The sequence below is a fragment of the Chrysemys picta genome, chromosome 23 (assembly GCF_011386835.1).
Source record: "Chrysemys picta bellii isolate R12L10 chromosome 23, ASM1138683v2, whole genome shotgun sequence".
Lineage (NCBI taxonomy): Eukaryota > Metazoa > Chordata > Testudines > Emydidae > Chrysemys > Chrysemys picta.
The window spans coordinates 15,544,798-15,570,490 of NC_088813.1; the positions used below are offsets into that span (position 1 = coordinate 15,544,798).

The 25,693-nt window shown below is 43.0% G+C and overlaps 1 protein-coding gene across 1 annotated transcript in view; it reads right to left on the bottom strand.

Annotated features, from left to right (window-relative positions):
* The window catches only part of CSMD2 (CUB and Sushi multiple domains 2), a 563,976-nt gene that overhangs the window by 378,916 nt on the left and 159,367 nt on the right, over positions 1-25,693 (bottom strand). The window contains exons 4-5 of the mRNA XM_065576901.1: positions 21,944-22,138; positions 6,790-6,997 (exon numbers count right to left, since the gene is read on the bottom strand). Coding sequence (XP_065432973.1) covers positions 6,790-6,997; positions 21,944-22,138 — 403 coding nt within the window. The remainder of the gene's footprint in view (positions 1-6,789; positions 6,998-21,943; positions 22,139-25,693) is intronic.

Below are 25,693 nucleotides of genomic sequence, written 5' to 3' on the forward strand. Positions count from 1 at the left end.
TGCCATTAGATAATGATGATTAGAAATCTCAATTGCAAATACTCAAACTCTACCTGAATAATATTTCTGATTAAAAAACCACCAATCGGTTTTCATTACAATCATATCAGAATGTCCATTTCTTACATGCCCTTGTGAGCACTGCACTCTGGACCTCCTGATGTAAAAGCACCTGACTGTTTCTTATGCTAAAAGAAAGAGCTCCCCTACCTTTTTGTGAGCCAGTGTTACTCAATTCCCCGGCGTGGCACTAAGAGGTGCTGTGCTATCGGAGGTTCTGAGTTTCATATGGGACCTAACCCTAATGTCCTGATGACTTGTAATTAAATTTGTCCTGTACAAAAAACTAACCAAAGGGCTATCCACCACTTGCATCCTATTTTGAGTGCTCATGTGGGACTTGAGTGGTGCATATGCTTTTTGCTATGCTTCTATACAGGGATGAATTTCGCTCTACAAGAAAACAGTATTTTTTGCAGCAATAGGGAGGGCAGTAAGGACACATCCTTCCGGCTGAATTTCAATCTGGGTTATTACACTTTCCTGCCTTCCTGACTTCTCACGATCTAGGAAGTCCAGTGACCTACTGTAGTTTTAAAAAGAAGTTTGTCTTTCATAATGAACATTTCAAAACTCCTAACATCTCAGGGCTAACTCTCAGTTGAAGATTAGACCAATAAGAGAGACACACTCAATCAAGAAACAATGAATCAACATCAAAGCATTCCAGACAGCAGTGCTGCGGTCAAACAAATGAACATTAGTGGTGGTGTTGTTTTTAAAACAACATTAATTCATTTTGGAGGGGATGGGAATAAAGCTTCATCATTGAAATGAATTGGTATGGAGTGACAAGTCATTTTGTTCTAGGGAAATCTACATTCGAATTTAGATTCGGGATACAATTTGGCACTAAGTGGCACCATTGCTAGCAGACTTTGCAGAAAGACACAAAACCGGCAGCATCCTCTTTCACTGCTACAAGTGCTTCTCACAAAGCAGTGGGGGGGGAGGGGGACGACGCAGATGATGCTTGTATTGTCACACACTGGACAATACACATTCTGTTGATATTATTAATTATTTGTATTACCATCGCCCCTAGGAACCCAAGTCATGGATCAGCACTCCTTTGTGCTAGGCCTAGTACAAAAACAGATAGAAGCTGTCTCTGGGCTTCAGTCCCCATCTGTAAAATGGGGATAATACTTACTTTCTCCCATACTTTGTCTATTTTGTCCGTAAGCATTTTGATGTAGGGCCTCTTTCCTTGCTATGTGTGTTTGTATTCCACTTCGCTCAATGAAGCCCTGATCTCACCTGAGCAGCCTAAGCATACTGTGATACCACCAATAGACACTAGCAATTTATATCTCCTGTCTTTACATTCTTGTCCCTGAGAAGTTTGGATTCAATTCTTCTCCCAGTCAAAGAACAGCCTGATTCTAATGTGTTTCCCTCCAGATTTTCTACCTATAAATGACTTTTTTTGGTTGAGTGGGAAGGCACCGTAAAGTACGCATCTCCCCCTCAAGATATTTAGTCAATCCAAGCACTTTGCCTATTAAAAATTAATCAGAGTTAGTTTAGTGTTAGAACTCAGCAAGAGTCATCGTTAATTTGCAAGAACCTTCCCAGAAGATTATCGGCTCCCATTCACTCCTTCATGACATCTAAAATGTAGTAAAACTGACGCACCCTTTTATTAACTTGTATTACGCCACGATTTTCCTCCTTGTTATTCCTGATTAGCCGTATTTCAGCAGTGCACAGAGGCGTTGCCCAGACATACAGCCTGACACAACCCCTGCTCCATGTATTACAATCTAAGCAGATCTTACAAAGAAAAGGGTGGGGGAAAGGAGTATCCCCATTTTACAGATGGGGGACGGAGGCAGTGAGTTTGAGTAACATGTCCAAACATACAGTCTGCAGCAAAGATGAGAATCTAAATCTCACAAGGGCCAGACCCGTGTCTTTGCCATGGGACCATCCTTCCTAGGCCAATTTAGCCAACTGAGCTAAACTATATTCTTGTTAAGAGAGATGTAGCTCGTATTCACTTTCAGAGCATCTCCCACAGACATGCACTGTGAGCATAAATTGCAGAAGCCGGACTTGCACAGAAGCCCTTGAGTAATTTAAATTCACTCTCCCCCACTCTACCGCAGAATCTCAACCCAGGGTGGAACTGGTAAGACAGTCTGTCCTGCAGAGAGTCAAATCTATTGTCTGGCTCTGGTACAATGGTTTAGCACCTTTGTGCTGCCTATCAATGCCTGAATGCTGCAGAATCTGGCTCTAGATGTGTGGCTCAATCCATTCTTGGAGGAACACAGCAGTATCAATGGCACCGGCCCCAACCCTCATAATTTGCATGGCTTGGTGCCCTTGTAAATTTTTTTATTGTAATATTTTGTAGCTTGAACGAGACATGAGTGATTTTGTGGGAGAGCGGCTAGACTGGATTTTGTTTATTTGTATGCATTTCTGGACTTGATTAAAACAGTTTATAATACTTATTAAATGAAATATTGTAGTTGCGAGGTACTTAGATATAATGGTTTATTTGGCCAGGAGTTTATCTGTCACATTACCAATAATTAAAACTAGGTTTTCATAAAGCAAATTAAAAAAAAAGAAAGAAGAAGGGGTTTCTAGCAATATTTTCAAGCTGAATCATATCAACATATTTAAAGAATAGATATGAGCTTCAGTTTTTTCCCCACAGGCAAAAATTATTTAAAAATGGGAAAAAATGAGTCATCTGAATTTAATTACCAGGCTCAGGGTAGCGACGGCCAGCTTTGAAAAGTGAAATTTAAAAAGGACTCTGTAATTCTGCACATGGAACTGACGAGTTTGCTTCTAGAGAATACTAAATTGGGTCCTTCAAATTGACTGGAGCCTATAAATCTTGCCTGTGTGTATTTCACAAATATAGAAGGAGCTAAGAATGCACCTTGGAAAACAAATCTTGCTATGGACTCTTAAGAGTGAAATTCACACCTGCACAAGGTGTGTGATTTCACTCACCAGTTCAGCGTGTCTTGACTGTCCTGCTGTAGCGGCTGATCCACTGGACACAGCTAATAGTGTTGGTCTTTAAACTAAACCCCAGTGGTAGTCCACTGAGGGAAGAGAGTCAATGAATATGTACCACCTATTTTGACATCCTCAGCAGAGCACAGGCCACGTGTTTGGCCTTCTGCATGCTAGTGAGTCTCACCCTTGAGGAAGTAAATGTTGAGGTAACATTTTCAAAAGCACTGAAGTCCCGTTTTCAAAAGGGATCTTGGCAACTGTGAGCCTAAATCACGTAGGTGCTTTGAAAATGTGTATCTATGGATTATGAATGGATTCCCTCTTATCATTTGGTTTTAACATAGGTTTCCTCAAACAAGTGTGGTTTTACTTTCAGGAAGCAACACGCATAGGTTGATGAATGTTTGTCTTCAGAGTCCATCCGATAACTTCCAGCCCTGCTGTATCACTCAGCCTACGGATCCTTCCTGCAGCGCTGAATAGCTAAGTAGTAACAGTGCCCTAAAATATTAATGTATGCTAATAAACACAGTTTGCTCATAAAACAGCTACATCTAATTTTCAAAGGTGTCCTGGGGAACAGTAAACAACTGGTACACAATAAATGGACGCTACCGAATATTAATCTTATTCCCCCATATTTGCCAGGCAAGTATAAATTACATAAATGAATGTTAGCAAGACAAAGTGAGTAAGGTAAGATCTTTTATTGGACCAACCTCTGTTGGCAAAAAATACAAGTTTTCAAGCTTACGCCAAGCTCTTCTTCAGGCATTGTAGCAGGGACAGGACCCTTGTAAATCACCATAATTTAATTTTCTTTTCTGGTACTCCCAGGTGATTTCTTTAATTATTTTAGACCTTTAATTCTTCCCCTTCCCCAGGGTGGGGTCCCGAAGAATAGTCGTCTCCATCAATCAGTAGCTACAAGTTTTAACTCCTTGTTGAGTGAGCAGAAAGCAGTACATGAATCCACCAGGCACCGAGCACTCGACCGCCTGCAAGAGCTGAGGGACTGTTTGGGGCCATCTAGTCTGACCCTTTGTATATTAAATTGATGCTCCCTACATTGTTCTCCCCCATAGCAACAGCAGTGATGCTTTTGGCACCTTCTTTGGGAGTCTAGTTGTTTTTGCCATTAAGAACCTCCTCAGTAACCTCTCATTTAAACACTGCCCTCCTTAGCTTCAGCTCTTCTATTACCAGCTGTTTCCAATACTGGGTATCCCTTACGATTTCTATCCCTGTCTGTCAATCCACCAGCCTTTCGTTCAGGCGCATGAAATAATGGTTGTGCAAAAACATTTTACAACTCTGAACCTGACTCAGATTCATTCTCTCATCTGCTCCTTCCACCTGGAACCGGTTAAGAAGTCTCTACCCTGTTGCCATTTCCAACATCTAAGGTTACTTCGCAGCCTACGGAAGAGTGCTTAACGCATCTCCCAGGTGCCCCTCGTTTCACAGGACTCCACTCATTTTAGTGCCAAAGTGACCTCCATTCCACACATATTTTGGTGTGTCCCCCCAACACACACAGTTACTGTTGAGAAATTATTTACAACCAAAATAACATAATCACGAATCTGCGGCTACAGGATCAGCTGCACTAAAGAGATGAAGCCCACAGCATTTTAAATCTCCTGCCTGAGTAATGTTTGTCTCCTCCTCATTGGGGGGAGGAGGGGGGGCTGAACACTGTGCCCCACATTCGGGCCTTGACAAATCGAGAGGTACAATGTCTGAGCAAGCATGAGGATATGGAGCTAACTTCTTTATCACCAAGGGAATCCAATGAGGAAATCTCAAGTCATCAGTGAATCAAACCACTGCACCCCTGCCCATAGATGGTGGAATTAGGGGTGCTGCCGCACCCCCTGGCTTGAAGTGGATTCCATGATATACAGCGTTTGCAGTTTGGTTCAATGGCTCTCAGCACCCCCACTATACAAATTGTTCCAGCGTCCCTGCCTTTGCACCTCATAGATGGAGCTCTCTCTCTTATGGGCGGCCCAGTAGGCTATGACAAACCTTGTAATTTAATGTCCCTACTCCTTAACGGAATCTTCCTTAAATATCACTTTTATTCTGATGCGCTCCAAAACTGGGAAGGAAAACAGTGACGATCTCCTTCCTTCCACTCCTCTCTTCTATAATGATGCTTATTTCTCTTTCAGTCATTCTCGGAGGGGAACGCAAAATCAAATAGTTTATATATTCAGGAGCTTATATGTCATTTTTAATCTACATGAAAGATAATTCTCTTATCACTAAAGATGGGCCTGAACCACAAAGCTCAGATCTCAGTCCAAACTTCTGCCAAATTTGGGGTTTTCTGTAACAGGCCGCCCCCAACACCCTGAATCCAACGTAAGAACCAGCTACAGAACTAGATTCTGGACCTGAACTTCCATTGCAGATAGGTGGTGATGGGATCCGGAGCTTTCACATGGGTCCATCTTCATTTGTTACACGTGCATTTGAGGCCTAGAGTAGGCTACAATATTTTTCTAGCATAGCTATGTCGGTTAAGAGTGTTAAAAAAACAAACAAACAAAAATCCCCACAGCTTTAACTGACATATCTATGTTCGAATGCTGACACTCACACACACACACACACACACACAAACACACACACACACACACACACACACACACACACGTAGCCGCAGCTTACACCAACCAGAGTCCTTTCGCCTGTACAGCTTACATTGTTTGGGGGGCTGGTTTAATCACACTCTGAAAATAATGCCCACTGTCAGTACATGCTGGGTCTCCACTAGGGGGCTTTGCTGGCATAACTATACCCACAAAGTCTCCATAGTGTAGACAAGACCTCACGCAGTGAATGTACTGGCCTCCTCCTTTTTACATTCCATTCAACTAAGCAGCAAGGGAATTTAAAATTCAGCTGAAATCTCAACAGATTCAATCATCCGCGAAACACTATTCACATCAAACAAGATCTTTATAACATCATCAACTGCTGAACCCAAACATTAACCAACCTAAATCATCATCATGGGGTATCCTGCAACTTTTTTTTGTTAGACGCTATTAGTTCAGACCTCAGCTATCAAATTTATTCTACAAACCCCAACTTGTAATTTCACAGCCCTCACCGTGGAGACATCATTGTTACCTTGAAGAAGGCAAAAGAAATGGAATGACGGCAGCGCAGTAAGTTGCTTACCAACAAAATAAACCCCGCTCTCTCAAAGCAAGCACATTCGTGGAGCAATCAAACTAGACTTAATGGGACGAGAGAACAGGAATACTTAAATTCTGTCTGCAACCTACTGTACATAGAGCAAATCAAACAGTAGCACATTTGCCACAGGGTCGTTAACAGTAAAGTTAACTTGTCAGCAATAGATTTACCGGTAATCAGAAAACAATTGAGCAAAAAGCAAGTTCAAGATTTCTACAGCCACAGGTTTTTAATCTAGTTAACCAGCTACACACCACAGGGCTCTTAAGAAAGAGCAGACTTCAAAAGCAGACACTGTAAAACTCAACTAAAGCCATAAAAATAAATGCAGAGATTTTTCATTACAATGTACTTTAAAATCTCGAATTGTGGCTGTAACCACTGCTAGTGCTGACCGGGAAGTTTCTGGTTCAGGTACGAGGTGAAGTGCACACTGGATCCCATTGCAGTTAATTTCACACCTAAAGTTATATATGTGCAGATAGAATTAAACATGTACAGACATAAAAGGAAATACAGCCACTCACTTACCAGAGTGAGGATCCCTCCGTTCCAGTGACTTCTAAAAAGTCATATCCATCTTCTAATTGAAAATCCATGAAAACCAGAGCAATGGTGTCTCCAGGCTCTGCTAGGATAGTCCACGTACAGTCTGCATTATTGCCATACTCTGAAGGATAATGAGGACTGGAGATAATTCCACTCTGTCCCCGTAACGTCCCTCCACAAGCATCGTCAGCTGAAAGGCAGAAAATACACATCATGGGTGTTTTGCTGGAAGGGAGCATGATGCAAATATGCCACCAAGACATTGGAGCAACACAGTCCTGAGGTTTTTTTTATTCTTCCCCTTAATGTGTTAAAGCTTTCAGAGGGGGTGGGGGTATGACTCATATGCCACATTTGAGACAACGGAGGGAAATCGTGATCAATAATTTCTCCAAAACGCTAAAGGCGGGGGAAGGAGATTTTAAAAGGCCATTGATTGGTCTATAACAATAACTAAACCTAGTCTGGAGAGAGTAACATAAATCAAAAAGGTACTATACAAAACATAATGCCAGATTAGGGGAGATTGGAGTGTGCTGCAAAGATCAAGGCTGAGCTCTTAAAAAGTAATTTAGTATCTGTGGTTGTTTTTTTATTTTGTTGTTGTTGTTCTTTTCAAGTGCTGTAATTTTTTATTGGCACGTTGATCAGACACATATAGGCACTAGGAAATTCAGCAAGTGCACTGCATGTGAAGAGATGCCTCTCACCAGATGACACAGAGGTGACACGTTTACATCTCCCAAACCAGCTACTCCAGCCTCCATCATACCATAGCAGTGGGCAATCCTGCAGTAGCCAGGGGCAGGAGTGGAATAAACATGATCCAACAGACCTCTGACACCTCTAGCTTCTACAACTCCAGTGCTCCTCACCATAGTGTGGAAGAAGACACCTTGCATGGTGTGGCATGAGTTTTGATGGGAATGGGGCCCAGAAAGTGGATGTGTCAATAGCATACCCTGCTCTTCCTCCCAAACCAGAAAACCTTTCAAGAGGTGGGAAAGTTAGAGTAGGCAACCCACCAAACTTCACAGGGTTCTCACCTCTCCAAACTCACCGGAGAAACCAGTGTTATTGCAAACATCCACCCAGATCCCCAGAGAGGTCTCAATCTATACAGCTACCTTGATTTCAGTGGAACTATGCCTGCTGCAGCACTACAAAACAACTGATTTCTGACATGTAGATGTCCATTATACAGAGGAGAGTTCAAGGGGTTCTGATAATGACAAGATAACTAGAAGAGTAAAGGTCAAGTTCCTTCTCATGCCAACAGAACTCTCAGATAGGTAGACAGAATAAGCAGCATGTGACATGGTTATTACAGGTACGTATACAGCACCTAGGAAAACAGTGATTGAGAAAACGGTGCTATTATGCAGTGACGCCCATGGTGATATCTGTGCAACTGAGAGTTGCATTTTATACAGTTGATGGATCACAACACTTTTAAAAATGAATTTGTATGATTAATAAAGTAGTCAACAACATAGGACTGCATAGCAATTGAGAGACCAGTAAGAGACAAAGTTTTTGCATCAAAGAACTGTTGGTGTTTGGACACCATGGGCATGAGTGCAGGATAAAATGATGAGGATTGTAAGCTCTATCTATCCGTCCAATCTAAGATTTAACATAATAAATGAGAGCCATAAAGGGGGTGAGATAAAGATAGTACAGTGGTTACGGCAATATGAAATCATAGGATTGCATTGGTTAGTCATACACACATTGCTGAGGTTTTGGAGTCTTCTTAAAATATTTGGACATATTTTTCTTTAATTCCTTAAAAAAATCCCCTCTGCTTTTAATGGATGCTGGTTTATTATTTGTAATATTTTGGTGTCAGATATTTGTCCCATTCCAAGTAGAAAACGTTTACTGGAAATGTTTATATAGGTCAAGATTTTTGAAAACAGATGCCTAATTTCAGCCATCTAAATCCATACCTTAGGCATCTGTCTGATCGAAAATTCCTCAACACCCAAAGAAGTCAATGGGAAATGTTGGGTGCTCAGAGCTTTTCAAAATCTAGGGCAGATGCCTAAATTTGGACTTACAAACGTAACTTTGGGGAGGGGGGGGGTTGTTTTGTTTTAATTCTTGGCCCTACATAGAATAAATGACTCTCCCTGCAATTAAGACCCTTTATACAAGCTTAACTGTGGTCTCACTACCGCTCCATCATGATATCTGTATATATTGCACACACCAACTACACAGCCACACCTTGAACTCCAGAGTTACAGAACCATCCACTGGGCTTGATCCTGCCACAAGCTCTGCATAGGCAACCCCCTGGACCCATGTGGAGTCCCACAATGAGGCTAATGTAGCTCATCTTGAATGCCGGGATCTGCCAATATGGAGCTTGTTGCAGGACAGGGGCCACTGTTTGTGGAGGGATTGGGAGAAAGGAGATGGTCCAGAGCATAGCTGAAGTTAAAACACCATAAGAATGATTCAGCTTTTTTCCTTCTCCCCCATCACGCTTAAAGTCATGTTTCAGGGTTGTGCTGTTAGAACCATTAAAATATCGCCTTTGGATGACATCATAGCTATGAAATATTAATTGGCTCCATTTTACTAGCTGGCAGTGGCTTTGCTTTTTGTTTTGTTGTTTCCTATCCCCGTTAAGACACCTAGATGTTACAGGATACAATGACCTATTAGGTCATCCAGTCCATCTGCCTGCGAGTGAAAGCTTATTCCCTCTTGTACACTTACCAGTGATTTGTTCAGTCTAATTTTAGACATCCCAAGTGACAGAGCTTCTACCACTTCCTGGGGGAAGCAGTTCCACACAGCCTAATACATCAAATTCTTCCCTGACATTCTGTCCGAGTTCTCTTTCTCCGTTCTTACTCTTTACTCCTAATTAAGCCCCCTTGAGTCATCCTCAATAGCTCCCTCTCCTTACTGTCTGCTAGGGATGGATGAATCTTGTGGCGTTCAAACAGAATTTGTGGGTTCACAAAAATGCATGAAACCTTTTTTCTTCCCCTCCTGTCCTTTGAGCCATGGTTTCCTTCAGAAGGAGAGCTGTGTTAAACACAAAGGGTTTCCATCCCAAAGAGATGCCTGTGTCACATACATGGGACAGAGGAGTTCTGCAAAAGCTGGTACAGACATTTTCATTCTCCGCTTTCCCATGCCGCCTGTCCTCTGCTTCAGTTATCCCTCATCGGCACATCTTTTCCCCAGCATAATCTCTCCTAAACAGGATGCAAATCCAATGAATTCACATCTGAGTCAAAGCTCTGAACCCATGTCTAAATTGAGAATTAAGCAAAATTTATTCATTTTTCCCTCTTGTTTACAGCTTTCAAACTTATATTCCCTCCTACAACAAGCTCCCGATGTTGACACTTGTATATTATATAAAAGCATTGACTGTTTCGCCTTTAAGTGTCAAATTTTCAGAAACTAAAACTGCACCTGCAGTTTTTCATTGGTCTCATTTTCTCCATCCAAAAGCCCACATTTCAGAGCACAGGCTACTATTTGCATGTGGCAATGGGATAAGGAGATGCCCACGTACCTAAAGGGCACAGACAAAGCCAGTTTTAATGGGGGGAGGGATAGCTCAGTGGTTTGAGCATTGGCCTGCTAAACCCAGGGTTGTGAGTTCAATCCTTGAGGGGGCCACTTGGGAATCTGGGGCAAAATCAGTACTTGGTCCTGCTAGTGAAGGCAGGGGGCTGGACTTGATGACCTTTCAAGGTCCCTTCTAGTTCTAGGAGATGGGATATCTCCATTATTATTTATATTTATTTTATTATTTATTACTCAATTTGCCCTGCCAACTGCAATTTTGTGCATGCAAGCCACAGTTCAGGGCCACAGAAAAACACATGCATAAAAATGGGGGTGCAATTTCAGAGGCTGCATTTTATTCCCTTTGAATGTTTGGTTCTAATTCTTTACCCTCTTGGCATTACCAATCAGCATTAAAACCAAGCAGACTGGATAAGAACACATCCTTGGGCTTAGTAAAACATTATGCAGTAATTCATGCACACTGCCCTTCTATAATGAGCTATGAGCTTATGCTACTTAAAAATAGGAAAGTAAAACCTATGGAAGAAGTTGATATGTCACTAAAGCTAAAGGCATTTACCGGTTAGAAATGGGATCTGCTGTTTGCTACAGGTTATCTTCCTCTACAACTAAACTCTATTAGCAGAAGCTATTAGAGCAAATAAAGTAGGAGGATCAAGAGAAAACATGGGCAGGAAGATAAAGGAAACCAAGAATTAATTTGACTTGCATTGTGGCAGTGTGTCACTTTTGTATGTACAGCGTTGTCAAATGCCTTGCTATTTATATGAAATGCACTATGAAAAGCTTGTTAACTGTACAATGCACATTATAGAATGGCATTTCAGACGCTTTAGTCAAGGAGCTCTCAGGCTTTACATTATAAACACCTATTTTCAAGTGTTTAAAACTCCAGCATAAAACTATTAAAAAAAATCCTTCCAGACTGAAACTCAGCACAGTGATTCTCCTGTGTTTTATGCAGCAGTTGATGCATTTTCCTGGGGAGGCGGGACAGGAGGATTTTGGAATACTGCTCCACCGGAAATTCTTAGTGTGATAGTATCAAAACCTTTTCAGGTCTGAGCCTTGCTGACAGTACAAGCCACTATCAGCGGGGCTGGGACTTGCAGCCTCTGATGGATGGAGCTGCAAAAGCAAAGTAAAAACAAACCTCTGGCTCACGCCAACTCTTATTTCTCATGGCCATCTGCTACCCAACTGCAGCCAGTCAGCCGAACACACAGAATGCATATGCACAGACGCAGGCTTCCTGGTGAGTGAGGGCAATCACTCAGATTAGAAGTATCTAGGCTCCCAGACTCAAGTGATATTCCCTCCTAGTCTTCAGTTGATCCACCCAGCCTCCAAGACCTTTTGGCCTGGGGTGTCTTAGCCCCTCCGAGCTATGCCACGTAAGAGCTCCACCCTGTCCAGGTTACCCAAAGGCCAAAAATAAACAAATTCTTCCATCCCCCCTGGACTCCACCCACCCTCAGCAGATTCTCTGCCTCTCCCGGGCTCTGCTGAGTACCAAGAAAATTAATGCTTATGCCCCACCTGGGCTCTTTCAAACCTGCAGTTATTGGCAGCCAAAGGAGACAATCATCTCTTGACAGGCCAACTCTACCCCACTCCAGGGAGGCCCTGACAGGCACCAATCTTCATCTGCTCCTACCCCCACCCCAGCTAACCTGATCTCCCACTGTGACGGCTAACAGCCTGCTCTCCCACTCAGTCAGGCACTAACTGAGCAAAGCCCCACCGATTTAGCTCCTCCCTTGCAGCCTTACCCCTGAGATTCGGGTGTCAGAGCATGGCTTATAGGGCCTCCAGCTACTCACTGACCCTTCCCCTGACCCATGTAGGGTTTGCACACCCTGTCATGGTCTCCAATTTCAAGGTATGATATCCCCATTGACCTTGCATGTTAGGCTCTGGTTCTTCTGGGTCGTTGTTTTTTTAACCCAGAGGATCCTTTCTGCTACATATGAACTCATCCGAGATAAAGGTAGCAGGGGTAGCTTCGACAGCTCTGGCCCAGGCAAGAGGCAGGAGTCTGTCTTACCTCTGATTCCTGGAGATGGGTAGCCACGGTGCTAAAATGGGATCAGGAATAAGGGGAGAAGCACAAGGATGTTTTTTTCTTCCCAGTACATTGAGACTACAGGAGCTCTTCTTACTTCTTGGGGTGTGAATGGGTTCTGGCCGCAAAGGATAAGCACGATTCACTCATTTGCTGGCATGTGCAGATACGCCCAGACTTATTTCAAACTATTCTCTTCAATAACCCCTTGAGGACGCTGGAAAGGCAGTAAATGTAGAAGCGATGCTGCTACTCTCAGTCAGTGAGCTCTCTGCAAGCCACATGCCCAGCAGAAAGATATGACGGAGACAGGCTGGGGCCATTAGCTGCTTCAATAATGCATGCAAAGGTCTGAGCAGAGGCAATTTACGGTAGAGAGGCATTCCTGCAGAAGGACAGCCACCTCCAGCATGGCACAGGTTGCCTTTTAAACATTATTATTGCCTGACAGGAACCTGGAACATTCATGGGGCTATTTTAATATTAATGCCCTGGAGGAATTATATATGCAACAGCGATGAGCTTTTTGTCTGCGCCCAGGTAAGTCTGGCAGAACGCACCAACTGCGAACAAAGCCAAGAGCCGACACCTAATTCACACCTTCTCCAATGTCAACCCAATGACTCAGGCAAAAGCAGGCCGCCTGGAGGACTGGCAGTGAAAAGGTTAATGAAAGCTGGGGCCTACAGTTTCTGAAGTGATGGGTGATTTGGGGAGCCACGTTTTTTTGGATGCTCAGCTGGAGACTTGTGATTTTCAGTAAGTGCTGAGCTCCCACTCCCTGAAAAATGTCGGCCCCTTTAAAGGTGTCTTGAGTTGGAGTTTCCAAAATTGGAACATCCAAAATAACCAGGTTTACAGGATGCAGGGACTCTAGGCACCTAAAGGAGATGGATTGCCCTCTTGAGCAGGGACTGTCTTTTTGTTCTGTGTTTGTACAGTGCCTAGCACAGTGGGGTGTTGAGCCACAACTGGGGCTCCCTAGGGTAAATAAATTATTAATACATACATAATAAATTAAGCAAGGAGAGCATCCAAGTTAAACCAGCCTATAACTGACAGCAGTTTGGAAGAAGCATTTCCTATAGCCAGGTTATCTCCTAGCTGCCTATTGTGGGGTCTCGAAGATTCATTTGAAGCATCTAGTACAACTCTACCCCGATAGAACGCTGTCCTTGGGAGCCAAAAAATCTTACCGCGTTATAGGTGAAACCGCGTTATATCGAACTTGCTTTGATCCGCCGGAGTGTGTCCCCCCCCCCCCCCCGGAGCACTGCTTTACCACGTTATATCCGAATTCGTATTATATCGGGTCGCGTTATATTGGGGTAGAGGTGTACATTATCAGAGAGAGGATAGTGGACTAGATGAACTCGACTCATCCAGTCAGCCAATTCCTAGGTTTCTCTGCAATTCAGCATAAAGCAACATGGGACAATGTTCTTTCCCAGGGAGAAAAGAAAATCCTACAAAATTCTGCCTCTTGATGCTGCATCAATCTTAAAACATTCTTTAAAAATAAATCAGCTGGTGGAAATTGGTGTAGCTCCATCTAAAAACCTAGCCCCCTATTTTTAAAAACTTTAATTAAAAATCTTTTAAAACACATTAACGACTTCCAACACTCATTATATATAGATCAGTTTGATGAGCTTGATATTATTGTTAAAACATATTAAAATGGTCTTGAACAGCTCTTGAAAATGTTTTGGGCCCAGCGCACTCTAAGCAGCTGTTTGAATTATAACAGGACAGGATGCTTTTAATGAGCTACTGCATATTTGATATGCTTAAAATGCAGCATCACAAATGTTCTCAACTTCTTCAGCTGGCTTACTGATTTTTTACTTAACCGCCTACTAAAGTCATAAACCTATCAATTCTATTTACGCTCAGCAAACAAGCTGGGCAAGACTTTTCTCTCCGAAGGCATGCATGCATTTTAGCAAACAGAATCTACTGAAACATATTTCAGAATATTCTACTGGAGCTATAAATGGAAAATCCCACTTGATATAAAGTTAACTGACCCAAGTTTGCACCCAGAATTAGATCTGAACCCAATCTGACCTAGTTTTAAAGGTTTAAATTTAACAAGTCTGTTACGACTAATTTAGTTTTAGTTTTAAACATTTTTTTCCCATGTTCACGCTTCCTCTGAAGCTTATAGGCATCTTTGAAAATCCCAGGGAAATTCTGAAGGAGTGCAGCACCCATCTCCTAGTGAATTTCAATGAGACTTGGCCCTTAGGCTCCCTGAAAATCCCACTCTTTAAGACAAAAGGGACCATTTACCCAAAGACCTTTTATTCTAATCTGGTCCGCATAATATGGGCTGTGGAATTTCACCCTGTGATTCCTGTAATGGAGGGAAATATTCTTCGCTGCTTGCTAAGGGACACTATTGGACCCAGAGAGACAAGGTAGGTGAGGTAATATCTTTTGTTGGACCGACTTCTGTTGGTGAGAAAGACAAACTTTCGAGCTACACAGAGCTCTTCTTCCGGTCTGGGAGAGACGCTCAGGGTGTTAACTAAAAGATGGAACACACTCTTTAGAATAAGTAGTTAACACATATTCTAGGGGTAGGGTTGCCAACTTTATAATTGCACAAAACCGAACGCCCTTGCCCCCGCCCCTTCCCTGAGGCCCTGCCCCCACTCACTCCATCCCCCCGCCTCTGTCGCTCACTCTCCCCCACCCAGGCAGGGGTTGGGGTTTGGGCTCTGGGGTACAGCTGGGGATGAGGGGTTGGGGTACAGGAGGGGGCTCCAGGATGGGACCAAGGGGTTCAGAGTGCGGGAAGGGGCTCAGGGCTAGGATGGGGGTTAGGGTGTGGGGGAGTGAGAGCTCCAACTGGGGCTGTGGGCTCTGGGGTGGGGGCAAAGATGAGGATTTGGAGTGCAGGAGGAGGTTCCCAGCTGGGGCCAAGGAGTCCAGAGTGCAGGAGGGAGCTCAGGGCAGGAAGTTGGGGTGCAGAAGCGGATTCGGGGTGCAGGCTCTGGGCAGCGCTTACCGTGGGTGGCCCCCTGGAGATGCGCAGAAATACAGACCTACCTAAATAAGAGTTTTGGAATTTGGCAACTCAATTAACAGGCTCCTCTCTGAAGATAAAGACAAAAGAGATCTATGTTTGATCATCTACGTCCATTAGCTTGGGCAGGCCAGGATAGTTCCCTTTACTCCATCAGCTCCAGGTTAATACAGGATTAATTCCCTACCATACAGTTTTTCCAGCCTAGTTTTGATCATTTCAAGTTATGGGACTTCTTGCTCCAAGTTATGATGCTACAATAAGCCAAAATAATGACATGTTTATTAAAAAGGCAAGATACTGCCAGGATAAGTCATTTCCGAAGACGCCTGCTTATTTCTGCTACTAAAACAGCAACACCTTAGTCTGTTAAAACAAGGACTTGTAATGGGAGAAGGATGATCTATTAGAACCCGGAGTCAGACGAGAAGGGATCAATTCCCGGTTGTTATACGGGCCTCCTGTGAGAGCCTGGGCAAGTCACTTAACCTCTCTGTCCCTCAGTTCCCAGTCTTTAAAATCAGAAACAACATCTTTTTGTTCCCTCACGGGGACATTAGGAAGAAGGATTCAGACATACTTGCGAGGTGCTCAGATGGTGATGAGGGCCATACTAGCACCTAGAGAGAAAATGGAGCGTACAGTCATGATTTGTATGGCAGTAGCACCTAGGAGCCCCAGTAAAGGACCAGAATCCCATTGCGCTAGGCACTGTACAGACACAGGACAAAAAGCCCCTGCTGCAAAGAGCACACAATCTAAATATAAGATAAGTGACAACAGGCAGACCAACCTCAGTGAGGGAGGAACAATGAAATGAGACAACATTGGTCAGCTTGATAGGTGGTGGTTTATCCCCTCTTTCTAACTTCTGCTCTCCCCTCAGGCCCTTTTGATGCTTTTTAGGATAACAATATTTTCTCTTAAGCATGGGCCCACCCGTTGTACATTACAGAGACAGCAACATTAGACCAATTTGCTCTCAAAGCAGCAGCTCCCATGATTACAGCGCTCTTGTATCTGGACCTCAGTCCTTAGAGGTTTTTAAGGCCCGGCTTGACAAAGCCCAGGCTGGGATGATTTAGTTGGTGTTGGTCCTGCTTTGAGCAGGGGATTGGACTAGATGACCTCCTGAGGTCTTTTCCAACCCTAATATTCTACGATTCTGTGACTTGACACTTAATCCTGATTTCAGCAGCCTGACACATCTGTAATGTGTCTATTATAGACGGGAACAAGCTAGAAATATTTCCAGAAAATGCACTTAATAAAGGTTTGTGTCCCAAGGAGAATTGTTTGCTCCCTTTTGGTGGGAGGAAGCACTGGCTGAATGGAATAAGAACGGATTCTCCCCCAGCACATTTATCCCTTAGGATGTAGGGAAAGGAATTTAATTTTTGTGGGATCCTCTTGTTAAAATACTAGTGCCACACTGCTGCAAGGCATCATAGAAAGTAAGTGTTCCTTAGATGGAGGGTTAAGAAACAAACAAACCCAGACACCACTCATTTATGTAAGACTAATATATCATCAGATATGATGCAAAATACTCCTCCAATAGCCCTGGTGATGCCTTCCCCAATAAGTACATACAGCTGCCGACATACATTATTATTTATCTCCTACCGCAAGATGATGTTACAGTAAAACAACGAGGAGTCTGGTGGCACCTGAAAGACTAACAGATTTATTTGGGCATAAGCTTTCGTGGATAAAAAACCCACTTCTTCAGATGTTACAATATAGACTGGATGTTGGGGAAAGCAGGCCCAGAGCACCACGAATCTACTTGAAAGAAAAAATGTGGCAGGGAGAGACAAAAGAATGAATCAGGTAAATAAAACAGAACCCAACTCACAGCCTTAAGGGAACATGCTTCCAGTGCCGGCTGTGCAGGGATGTGACCTTATTTTCCAGAACAAAATGTTACTTAAGACTATTCCGCCTCCTAATGGAGCTGCAGGTGTTGTTACACGGTTTATGCTCAATTTGATTTAACCACAGAACAAAATGCTAATGTTTACATAAAACGTGGAAAGGGTCGTAGCACCAGCTAAGCAAAGCATTAGAATTCTCAGCGTGAGCTGCTGTTCCTCCCTTTCACTTTATAGCATCCTACTTACAACAAAACACAAGAGAAGAGGTAGCAGAGGGTGACACTGACTGAGACAAGTCTGATTTGGGGTCTGATTTTGCTCCCCCTCCCCCCATCAGCGACTATCTGGAGTAACTCTTCTGGGGCCTATATAGAGTTATGCTTATGTAAAAACTGGTGAAAGACAAAGGAAGTCAGCCTATTTCTAACGTCACCATCTCATACTCCAAGAGCCATTTGCAGGGTTTGAAGATGGGGCTTTGTGTTGCAAGAACAGGCCTCCAGCACTTAAGCAAAAGGCATTAGCTAGCAGTAGTAGTATATTATATTCCATGTTGGCCAGCCACTGGCAACGGACATGACACATTTTATAGGTGTGTTACATACACAGAGCTTTTCTTTTTCTTTTTAAAGGGTAATCCAATGTATCCGGCTGTTTCACAATACTTAGATTGTAACGTCTCTGGAGCTGGGATCATCTTTTGTTTTTGTTTGTACGGTACCTAGTACAATGGGGCGCTGATGTGTTACTGAATCTCTTACACTATTCCACAATCATCATAATCAATAATAGTTCAAAAAACAAAGCATGCCCTTGGAGCTGTAGGACAGTTGAGATTCTCAGCAGAGATAAATGGCTTCTTTTTTGCTGCCCATCATATTGATCCATAGTTAGAATCAAATGAATAGGTACAATGGGTGCTATTAAAAAAATAATTCACATTTGTCAGCAGATACCACACAGCAATATTTCAGATAACTTCAGCTTTTCGCTGTAATTGTAATACAAAATAACTGTAACAACAACAACAACAAAGTTGCTTCTATTTGCAAATGTTGACTTGTTAGTTGCAATCACGGTCTTTGCTCTTTTTAAACAAATGTATGTTATTCATCTGGCAGATAGTAACAAATTCTTTGGAGCCACTCACACAATCTAGGTGACACTGATTCCTTTAGAAATACATCAGTTCCTTAATAGTTATAGGAATATACAGAGTGCTATAGTACAGTAAGATATGCAGCATCAGGTCACATTACACGTCTCAAATACCCATCTGTGGCCCCTACCAGATGCATCAGAAATTATATGCTATCTTTTTAAACCTAAATATAACCTGCCAATTGTGCAATGTTCTACATCGGGAACAAATTCCTTCCTGACCCATGCAGCAATCAGTTTATGCCCTGAAGCATGTGACTGACTTATTTTAGCTCACACAGCTAAAAATATTGGTCATAAAGTTATCCAGCCATTTCAAAAAAGAATCCAGATACAGTATTTGACTGATTTCCTAAGGCAAGGAAATCCACAGGCTGAATACATGATGTGCAGACATTGAGAAGGTCTAATTTCAATCAAAGAACTATATATATTTCTATTCAGGCAGTAGCTCTGAAGAAACATTATTTTCCCAGCAGAATGAGACACTTTTTACCTGTATGCAAATCTTTTGACCCTTGCAGTCATTACAGTCTGTAGTGCCAGCCTAACAGTCAGACATGAATTTTAAATCTGATCACTGAAAAACCTGTTATGGTAAAATCAGTTCATATGGCTGGGCAGGTTCTGAGTTCTCTATTGTGTCAATTTCTTGTCCGTTTTTTCTGCTTTCTACATTTTTGTATCAATTGTAACTAAGTATATGGGACTAGACCCCAGGGAGTCTGATGTTTGCTGCCACTACATTCAGTAAGCATTTACCATTAACATCAAATGGCGCAGAATTCATCCCAAGTTCTTAAGTCTACTAAAACGATCAGCAAACATCTGAATACATGTTGCACAGAATGGGTAACCTTTGGAACATATCACCACATGATACTGCTGGAGCAAATAAACTGATTTGAAACAAATTAATACTTGCCACAATGCAATGTGACCATCACGGCATATTTTGACATTTTTCAATTATAAGTATATGAAATATCAAGAAGGTGGTGGTAATTTTATGTGTGTGGGGTGGGGGTTAATTAGTAACATTAATAGCTTCCTGAACAAAAGGATTGCACACAGGTAAAAAAAGACCATCTGCAGCAAATTCAAATAAAAATTACAAGGGTTATTAATCCTTATGCTCCAAGGCATCAGCACCTGCTGGGGTCAGGAGGCATTGCCTCCCTTATGGAATGGCATTGCACAAACACCTTTAAATAGTGGGGCAATGTTTAACCTCTCTCAACCACCAGCCACTGTCAGAGATAAGACGTCAGAGTAGATGGAGCACTGGTCTATTCTTGCATGGCATTTCCTTTACTCTGAGAGCAATCTGACATTTTATACCATGTTTCAGCCTTGAGGGTGCTTTTTCTCCAGCCAAGTTGTAAACACACTGAAGAATAACGGTTTATGATGGAAGCACCGATTTAGCATGAAACTAGAAAGTCAAGACTGAGGATGCTAACTTGGAGATGAAAAACGAAGGAGGTAAAACATCCCTCTCCGGCACCAACCTATGCATCAACCACTCCTGTATTGGGACCAGGGGTAACACAAAAGAGCAATAGATAAGCAACAGAGTAACAAACACAATAAGCAGCAGGAACCGCAACTGCATGACTCATCAAGGGAAGTGTTAGGAACATATATCATCAGGCAAACAATATTTTCGTATTTAAAATTCAAGATGTATGCTCTGGCTCAGGCTTGCTAATTGATTACACAAGCAAAGGATCAATAAAAGGATCGATACTAGATGGTCTGCTGAAGCCCACAAGGAATTGAACAAAAATGAAGTTGGGAACCAGCAACTATTTTGGTAAAACAACCCAAACACTTGTATATTTACTGACAGTCTAGTCCCCTGAAGCTCCCCGAATCCACAAAGGATAATCAAGAAGCAATTCTCCATAGTCATAAAGAAACTAAAATTCCACTAGTTCCCGGAGGCTGCAGCCCTTTACATAAGCAGTGCGTTAAATCAAGTTTTACCTCCTGTATAAAAAACTTTCTCCAGCCCAGAGTCTTTATGCCTATTTCTCTGCTGTCCTCTACGGTGTGCAGCCTGGAACCAATGCAAAGTGGGTGTCAAACCGTACCCAATCAGAATGGTAGGGTTTTATAGGTGTGAATGACGGCACAAGATGCAGGCAGCAGGCCCAAAGTGCAAACGTGGAGAATTAGATCCAGTAGCAAGCTTTCTAAGTCAGTCTGGCCTAGCCTGGCATTGGTTATTTGCCACTTGAATTAAGCTGGCCTATTAAAACTGGCCACAATTCATTCTGCTTATTAAAATACATGGAAAAAGCAAAATCACCACGCTGGAGCTGAAGTCCCTAGACTCTAAGCCTCCTTTAACACAACAAACTAGCTGTTCTATTGTCTGCCTCCAACAAAACTCTCAACCTGCTGCACCATTAGGTCACAGAGGGTATTGGGGCTTTTTAAATGACCCCGTTGAAGCTCTTTTTTTTGGTCAGAATGCACAATAGGAAATGATCGAAAAACACAATATGGGGAACGTGAAGAAGAGAGGATTCCCTGATGGAGCCTATCAACCAAAGAACACGGAGATGGAAGATAACTATTACACTGCCTTGCTTGGGCACCATCCCAGGGCAGGATTGTTCCCCATGGTTTATTCTCCAGCCCAGTCTGATACAATGCAGGCTATGAACCCTCCACCATTTCCCTTGAGAAGATTATTCCAACATCTTACAGTCAATCAGTTGCAGAAACATACCTCTGAGCACCAAGGCACCTCCCATTTGAGACCCAACTGGAGAGCTCTATCCCTTGCAAATCTGCTTTACAGTTCCAGGGCATAAGGGTGCATAAAGTCTTGCGCAGGCCCTCAGCCTCGGGGTGAATTTCACCCCCAAGCACAGAGTGAACCCAGTGACATGCATGCAGTTTAAAAGATTCCCTTCTAAAGCTGGGGCCATGTTAGAAGCTGCACTGGAGGCATGAGCATGAGGTTGGGAGATCAGGAGGTGCCAGGTTCTAATTGTGTCTCTACCACAAAGCCTCTCTCTGTGGCCTTGGGCAAGTCATTTAACTTCACTGCCTCAGTTTCCCCATCTGGGAATGATAATGGCAATGACCAGGGATTGTGAGAATCCGTTAATTAAACGGTTGCACACATTTAAAGCACTATGTAAATTGTAAGTATTATTGTTCCTCCTCATCCCTGGAGCTTTAGGGATTCTGTTAAAATGAAGCCTGTCTCTCAACTGTATCTTGTTTGGGTTTCACTGGGTTTTGTTTGGTTTTTAAACCAATATCCCACCAAATGCAATGTTGCCAGTCCCATGTAGCTGCTCATTCTGCAGCATCTCTGATTCCCTCTACAGCTGGAGGATCTTTCCAGCTATAGTTGTCTCATGATCATTAGTTTGTGTTCACTGATCTAAAGAGTCATATAAGGAAGCGCTTTACCTCTGCAGGAGGGCAGTGGAAAATCCCAGGAGGCACTGTTTTCCGAACTGGCATGGCAAGTGAGCAAGGCATGACCCTCCAAAAAGAAGCCCGGGTTGCAGCTATACCTCACTTTGTCTCCAATGCTGAACGTCGTCCCTTGCTGGATTCCATTCTGGAGTCTTCCCGGATTTCCACACGTATGACTCGGTAAAACTGCCAGAGAGAAAATTGTTCCTGGTTAGCGAGAGACGGCAAATTCCATAGCCTCAATCCAGTTAAAACACCCTCCTTCTTTTTTTGCCCCTGTATTATTACAAGGTTCGTCACATCAGATACTGAACCCAATTATATAATGAAATAAATGCAATGTCCGTTTGGCACCATTCCAATACCAATGCAAACATATCACTTAAAATGCAAAAAGCAAGTTCACTGACCATCGGATTTACCACATTGATCAGTTCAAGGCCCATCAGGTCTGGTATGTTACCTTCCCTAGGATAATGCTTCACAAAAGAGTAACCGCTCCCAGTAACTCACCTGAACAACTGTGCCAAGCTGTGCAAAGGAGAGCAAACTCCCGACTCCTATAAGGAATTTGTGACCTTCTGTACCTTGGGGGAGTGCCCTGTAACCCCCTATATTCCTCATTTATATATGACTGTGATCTTACATATAAAGCATGCCTTGTAAGGTATCAGAGGAAAGGCTATGATCTGCTGAAAGTCATTTCTCTAGCCATAGATAGATAGAGATAGATGGGGTGGATGGGGATAGATAGATAGGGTGGATGGGGATAGATAGATGGGGTTAGATAGATGGGGTGGATGGGGATAGATAGATGGGGACAGATGGATGGGGTGGATGGGGATAAATAGATGGGGTGGATGGGGATAAATAAATAGATAGATCCTATGAAGTTCTGAGAATTGTGTTGTATGGTTGTCACTAAAACATGCTGTAAATTGGGGAATCAGCCAGATATTAGCTCCCCAGAAGCAACAGCAAGGAAAGTAACCAACACCCGGGGCAGGATGTCAATCAACCCGTTAACAACCATTGTCCAGCAAGGGAGCTTCAATGCAATGACTCACCTGCATGAGGCCACACCAGGGGAATTGCGCAACCTTGCCTGGAGACTCAGCAATGCCCCCAGACATGCCTGGACTTGTGTTCTCCAAGCACATTGTCTGTTTTATACCCTCAGTCCCAGTGGCCACATGCTGGGCCTTTCTCCTTCACCCACCTACTCTGCGTGCTTATATATATTTTTTTTATTTTACTTTGGTAACTGACTCTGACTTTTTGCTATCACTTAATATCACTTAAAATCTATCTTTTGTAGCCAATAAACTTCTTTTACTGTTTATCTTTACCAGTGAGTTTGTATGAAGTGTGTGGCAAATCTGCTCCGGTTTGGCAAAGACTGGTGTATATCCACTTTCCATTGATGAAGTGGTGAGCCAATTAATAAATCTGCTTTGCTCATCGTGAGCAGTGCAAGATGGTATATTTCTGAGGTACAAGGCTGGGAGCTGGGGGGATTTGGATGCTGCCTTTCCCGGTGTGATTCATGAGTGGCTCTGGGAGCATTCATGCAATCTAGCTGGGTGTTGTGTCTTCCCATGCGGTTGTGATCACATCACCTGGAGGGGTTTGCTGCTGGTCACTAGCAAGGCACTGTGAGAGACAGCCAAGGCTGGAGAGAGTTCAGGGGGCACAGTGGTCCCACCGTCCCAGGCTGCACCCCAGGGATCCCGTCACAGAATCAAGATATTTTCTCTATCCATTTTAGGTATTTACAGTATGAAAATCTCAACAGATTATGTTTTACTCAGGAACTCAAGGTTATTCAATGGAATTCACCAGGCAGGGCACACAGTCTTCTGCAATACGGGTGAAACTGTGTACGTCTTTGTGTAATGGTATATAAAATGGCAAAGTCTGGAATTAGCAATTACTCTTAAGACAAAAAGACCCAAAGCTCAGCACTTTAGGTGTCACATATATGGCTAGATCCTCAACTAGTATAAAATTAGCATATCCAACAAAGGCAACAGAGTTACACCAATTTACATCAGATAAGGGTCTGGCCCACAATATCCAATTTTAATGTCAAGTAGGCAGCAGCAGACACTGTAATAAATCCTACCATTTTTCACCAATGCCTCTGTTCAGCAGCCCTAGAGAATCAGTATCAAACTCCACAGGCTCCCAATAAAACCCTCCAAAAAGATCAAGTCTATTCAGGTTTTTAGGGCCTGATGCAAAGCCCAACAAAGACAATGAAAAGACTTCCACTGGCGTAGTCCGCTTTGAACCAGGCCCTTACGGACCAGCCCTCTTCCTCAGCAATGCAACACTGCAGAAAATATAACGGAGAAGAGTTTCTGTTTCAGAGCTGATTGAGTGTTTACCGCACATACAGGAATTTTGCCAAGGGCATGCACAAAAAGGATGAATTCCTGAGAGCTCAGGGACGTTGAGTCTGAGAACCTGCTAAGGAGAAGAGCAAGAGTAACAGCAAAATGAGATGCTAAGTATACAGAGGAGGTAGTAAAGGAAAACAAAGGTAGAGGTGTGCACAGCCAGGTGAAATGAAGTGAACGTTCATAATGACCTATTTAGTCACTGTAATTGGCGTAATGGCACCGTGCTACCGCCCTGCCACCAGGAAACATTTCAGACGAGCGACTCAATTTTCTGCTGTGTCATGCACAGAAAGACAGACCCAGCCAGTAGAACCTGCATCAAATCACTTTCAACCTCATTGCATTTAAGACACTGTAGGAAGGGGTTCTATGCCTCCATTTATAAATAGACACTGTCCATTGAAGATGAGGCAAGACTTGGCTGTAATGAATATAAAAGGGGATTCTTTTATTGAGGCTGCTGGACAAACAGACAAAGTGGCTGACCGACCCTGTGGTTCCCTAGCGCTCCAGTTCCCAGGTTAAACAGAACCCGAGTTGCCGAGGCTTCCGTTAATTCTAATGGAAGATGCATCTAAATCTTTTTTGGACTGTTTTGAAAACCTCAGCGCTGCCTCAGTTTCCCCTCCCATCCTTTTTTCCATCTCGTCTATTTAAATGATAAACTCTTTGGGAAAGGGACCGTCTCTTACTAGGTATCTGTACAGCATCTAGCAGAGGGGTAGGCAACCTATGGCCTGTGTGCCAAAGGCGGCACACGAGCTGATTTTCAGTGGCACTCACACTGCCTGGGCCCTGGCCACCGGTCCGGGGGGGCTCTGCATTTTAATTTAATTTTAAATGAAGCTTCTTAAAACATTTTAAAAACCTTATTTACTTTACATACAACAATAGTTTAGTTACATAATATAGACTTCTAGAGAGAGACCTCTAAAAATGTTAAAATGTATGACTGGCACGCGAATACTTAAATTAGAGTGAATAAATGAAGACTCGGCACACCACTTCTGAAAGGTTGCCGACCCCTGGCACAATGGGACCCTGATCTCAATTGGGGCTATAATTATACAGATTCTGCTTCTAAATAATAATGGCTTCCCCTCCCTGTGCTTCAGTTTCCCCCAGAAAGCCTCTTAGATACCATGGTGATGCCTACCTATATTGAAACCCAGATAGGGCAGAAAAGAGAGAAGATGATACTTATAACTGAACCTTTGGAAAGCGCTTAGAATTAAGCACTTTACATTAAAAGTGCCTCTGTAGAGTCCACTAATAGGCATTCACCCACAACTTTGACAGACACACATGGAGTTACTAGCTATATTAAAAAAAATTC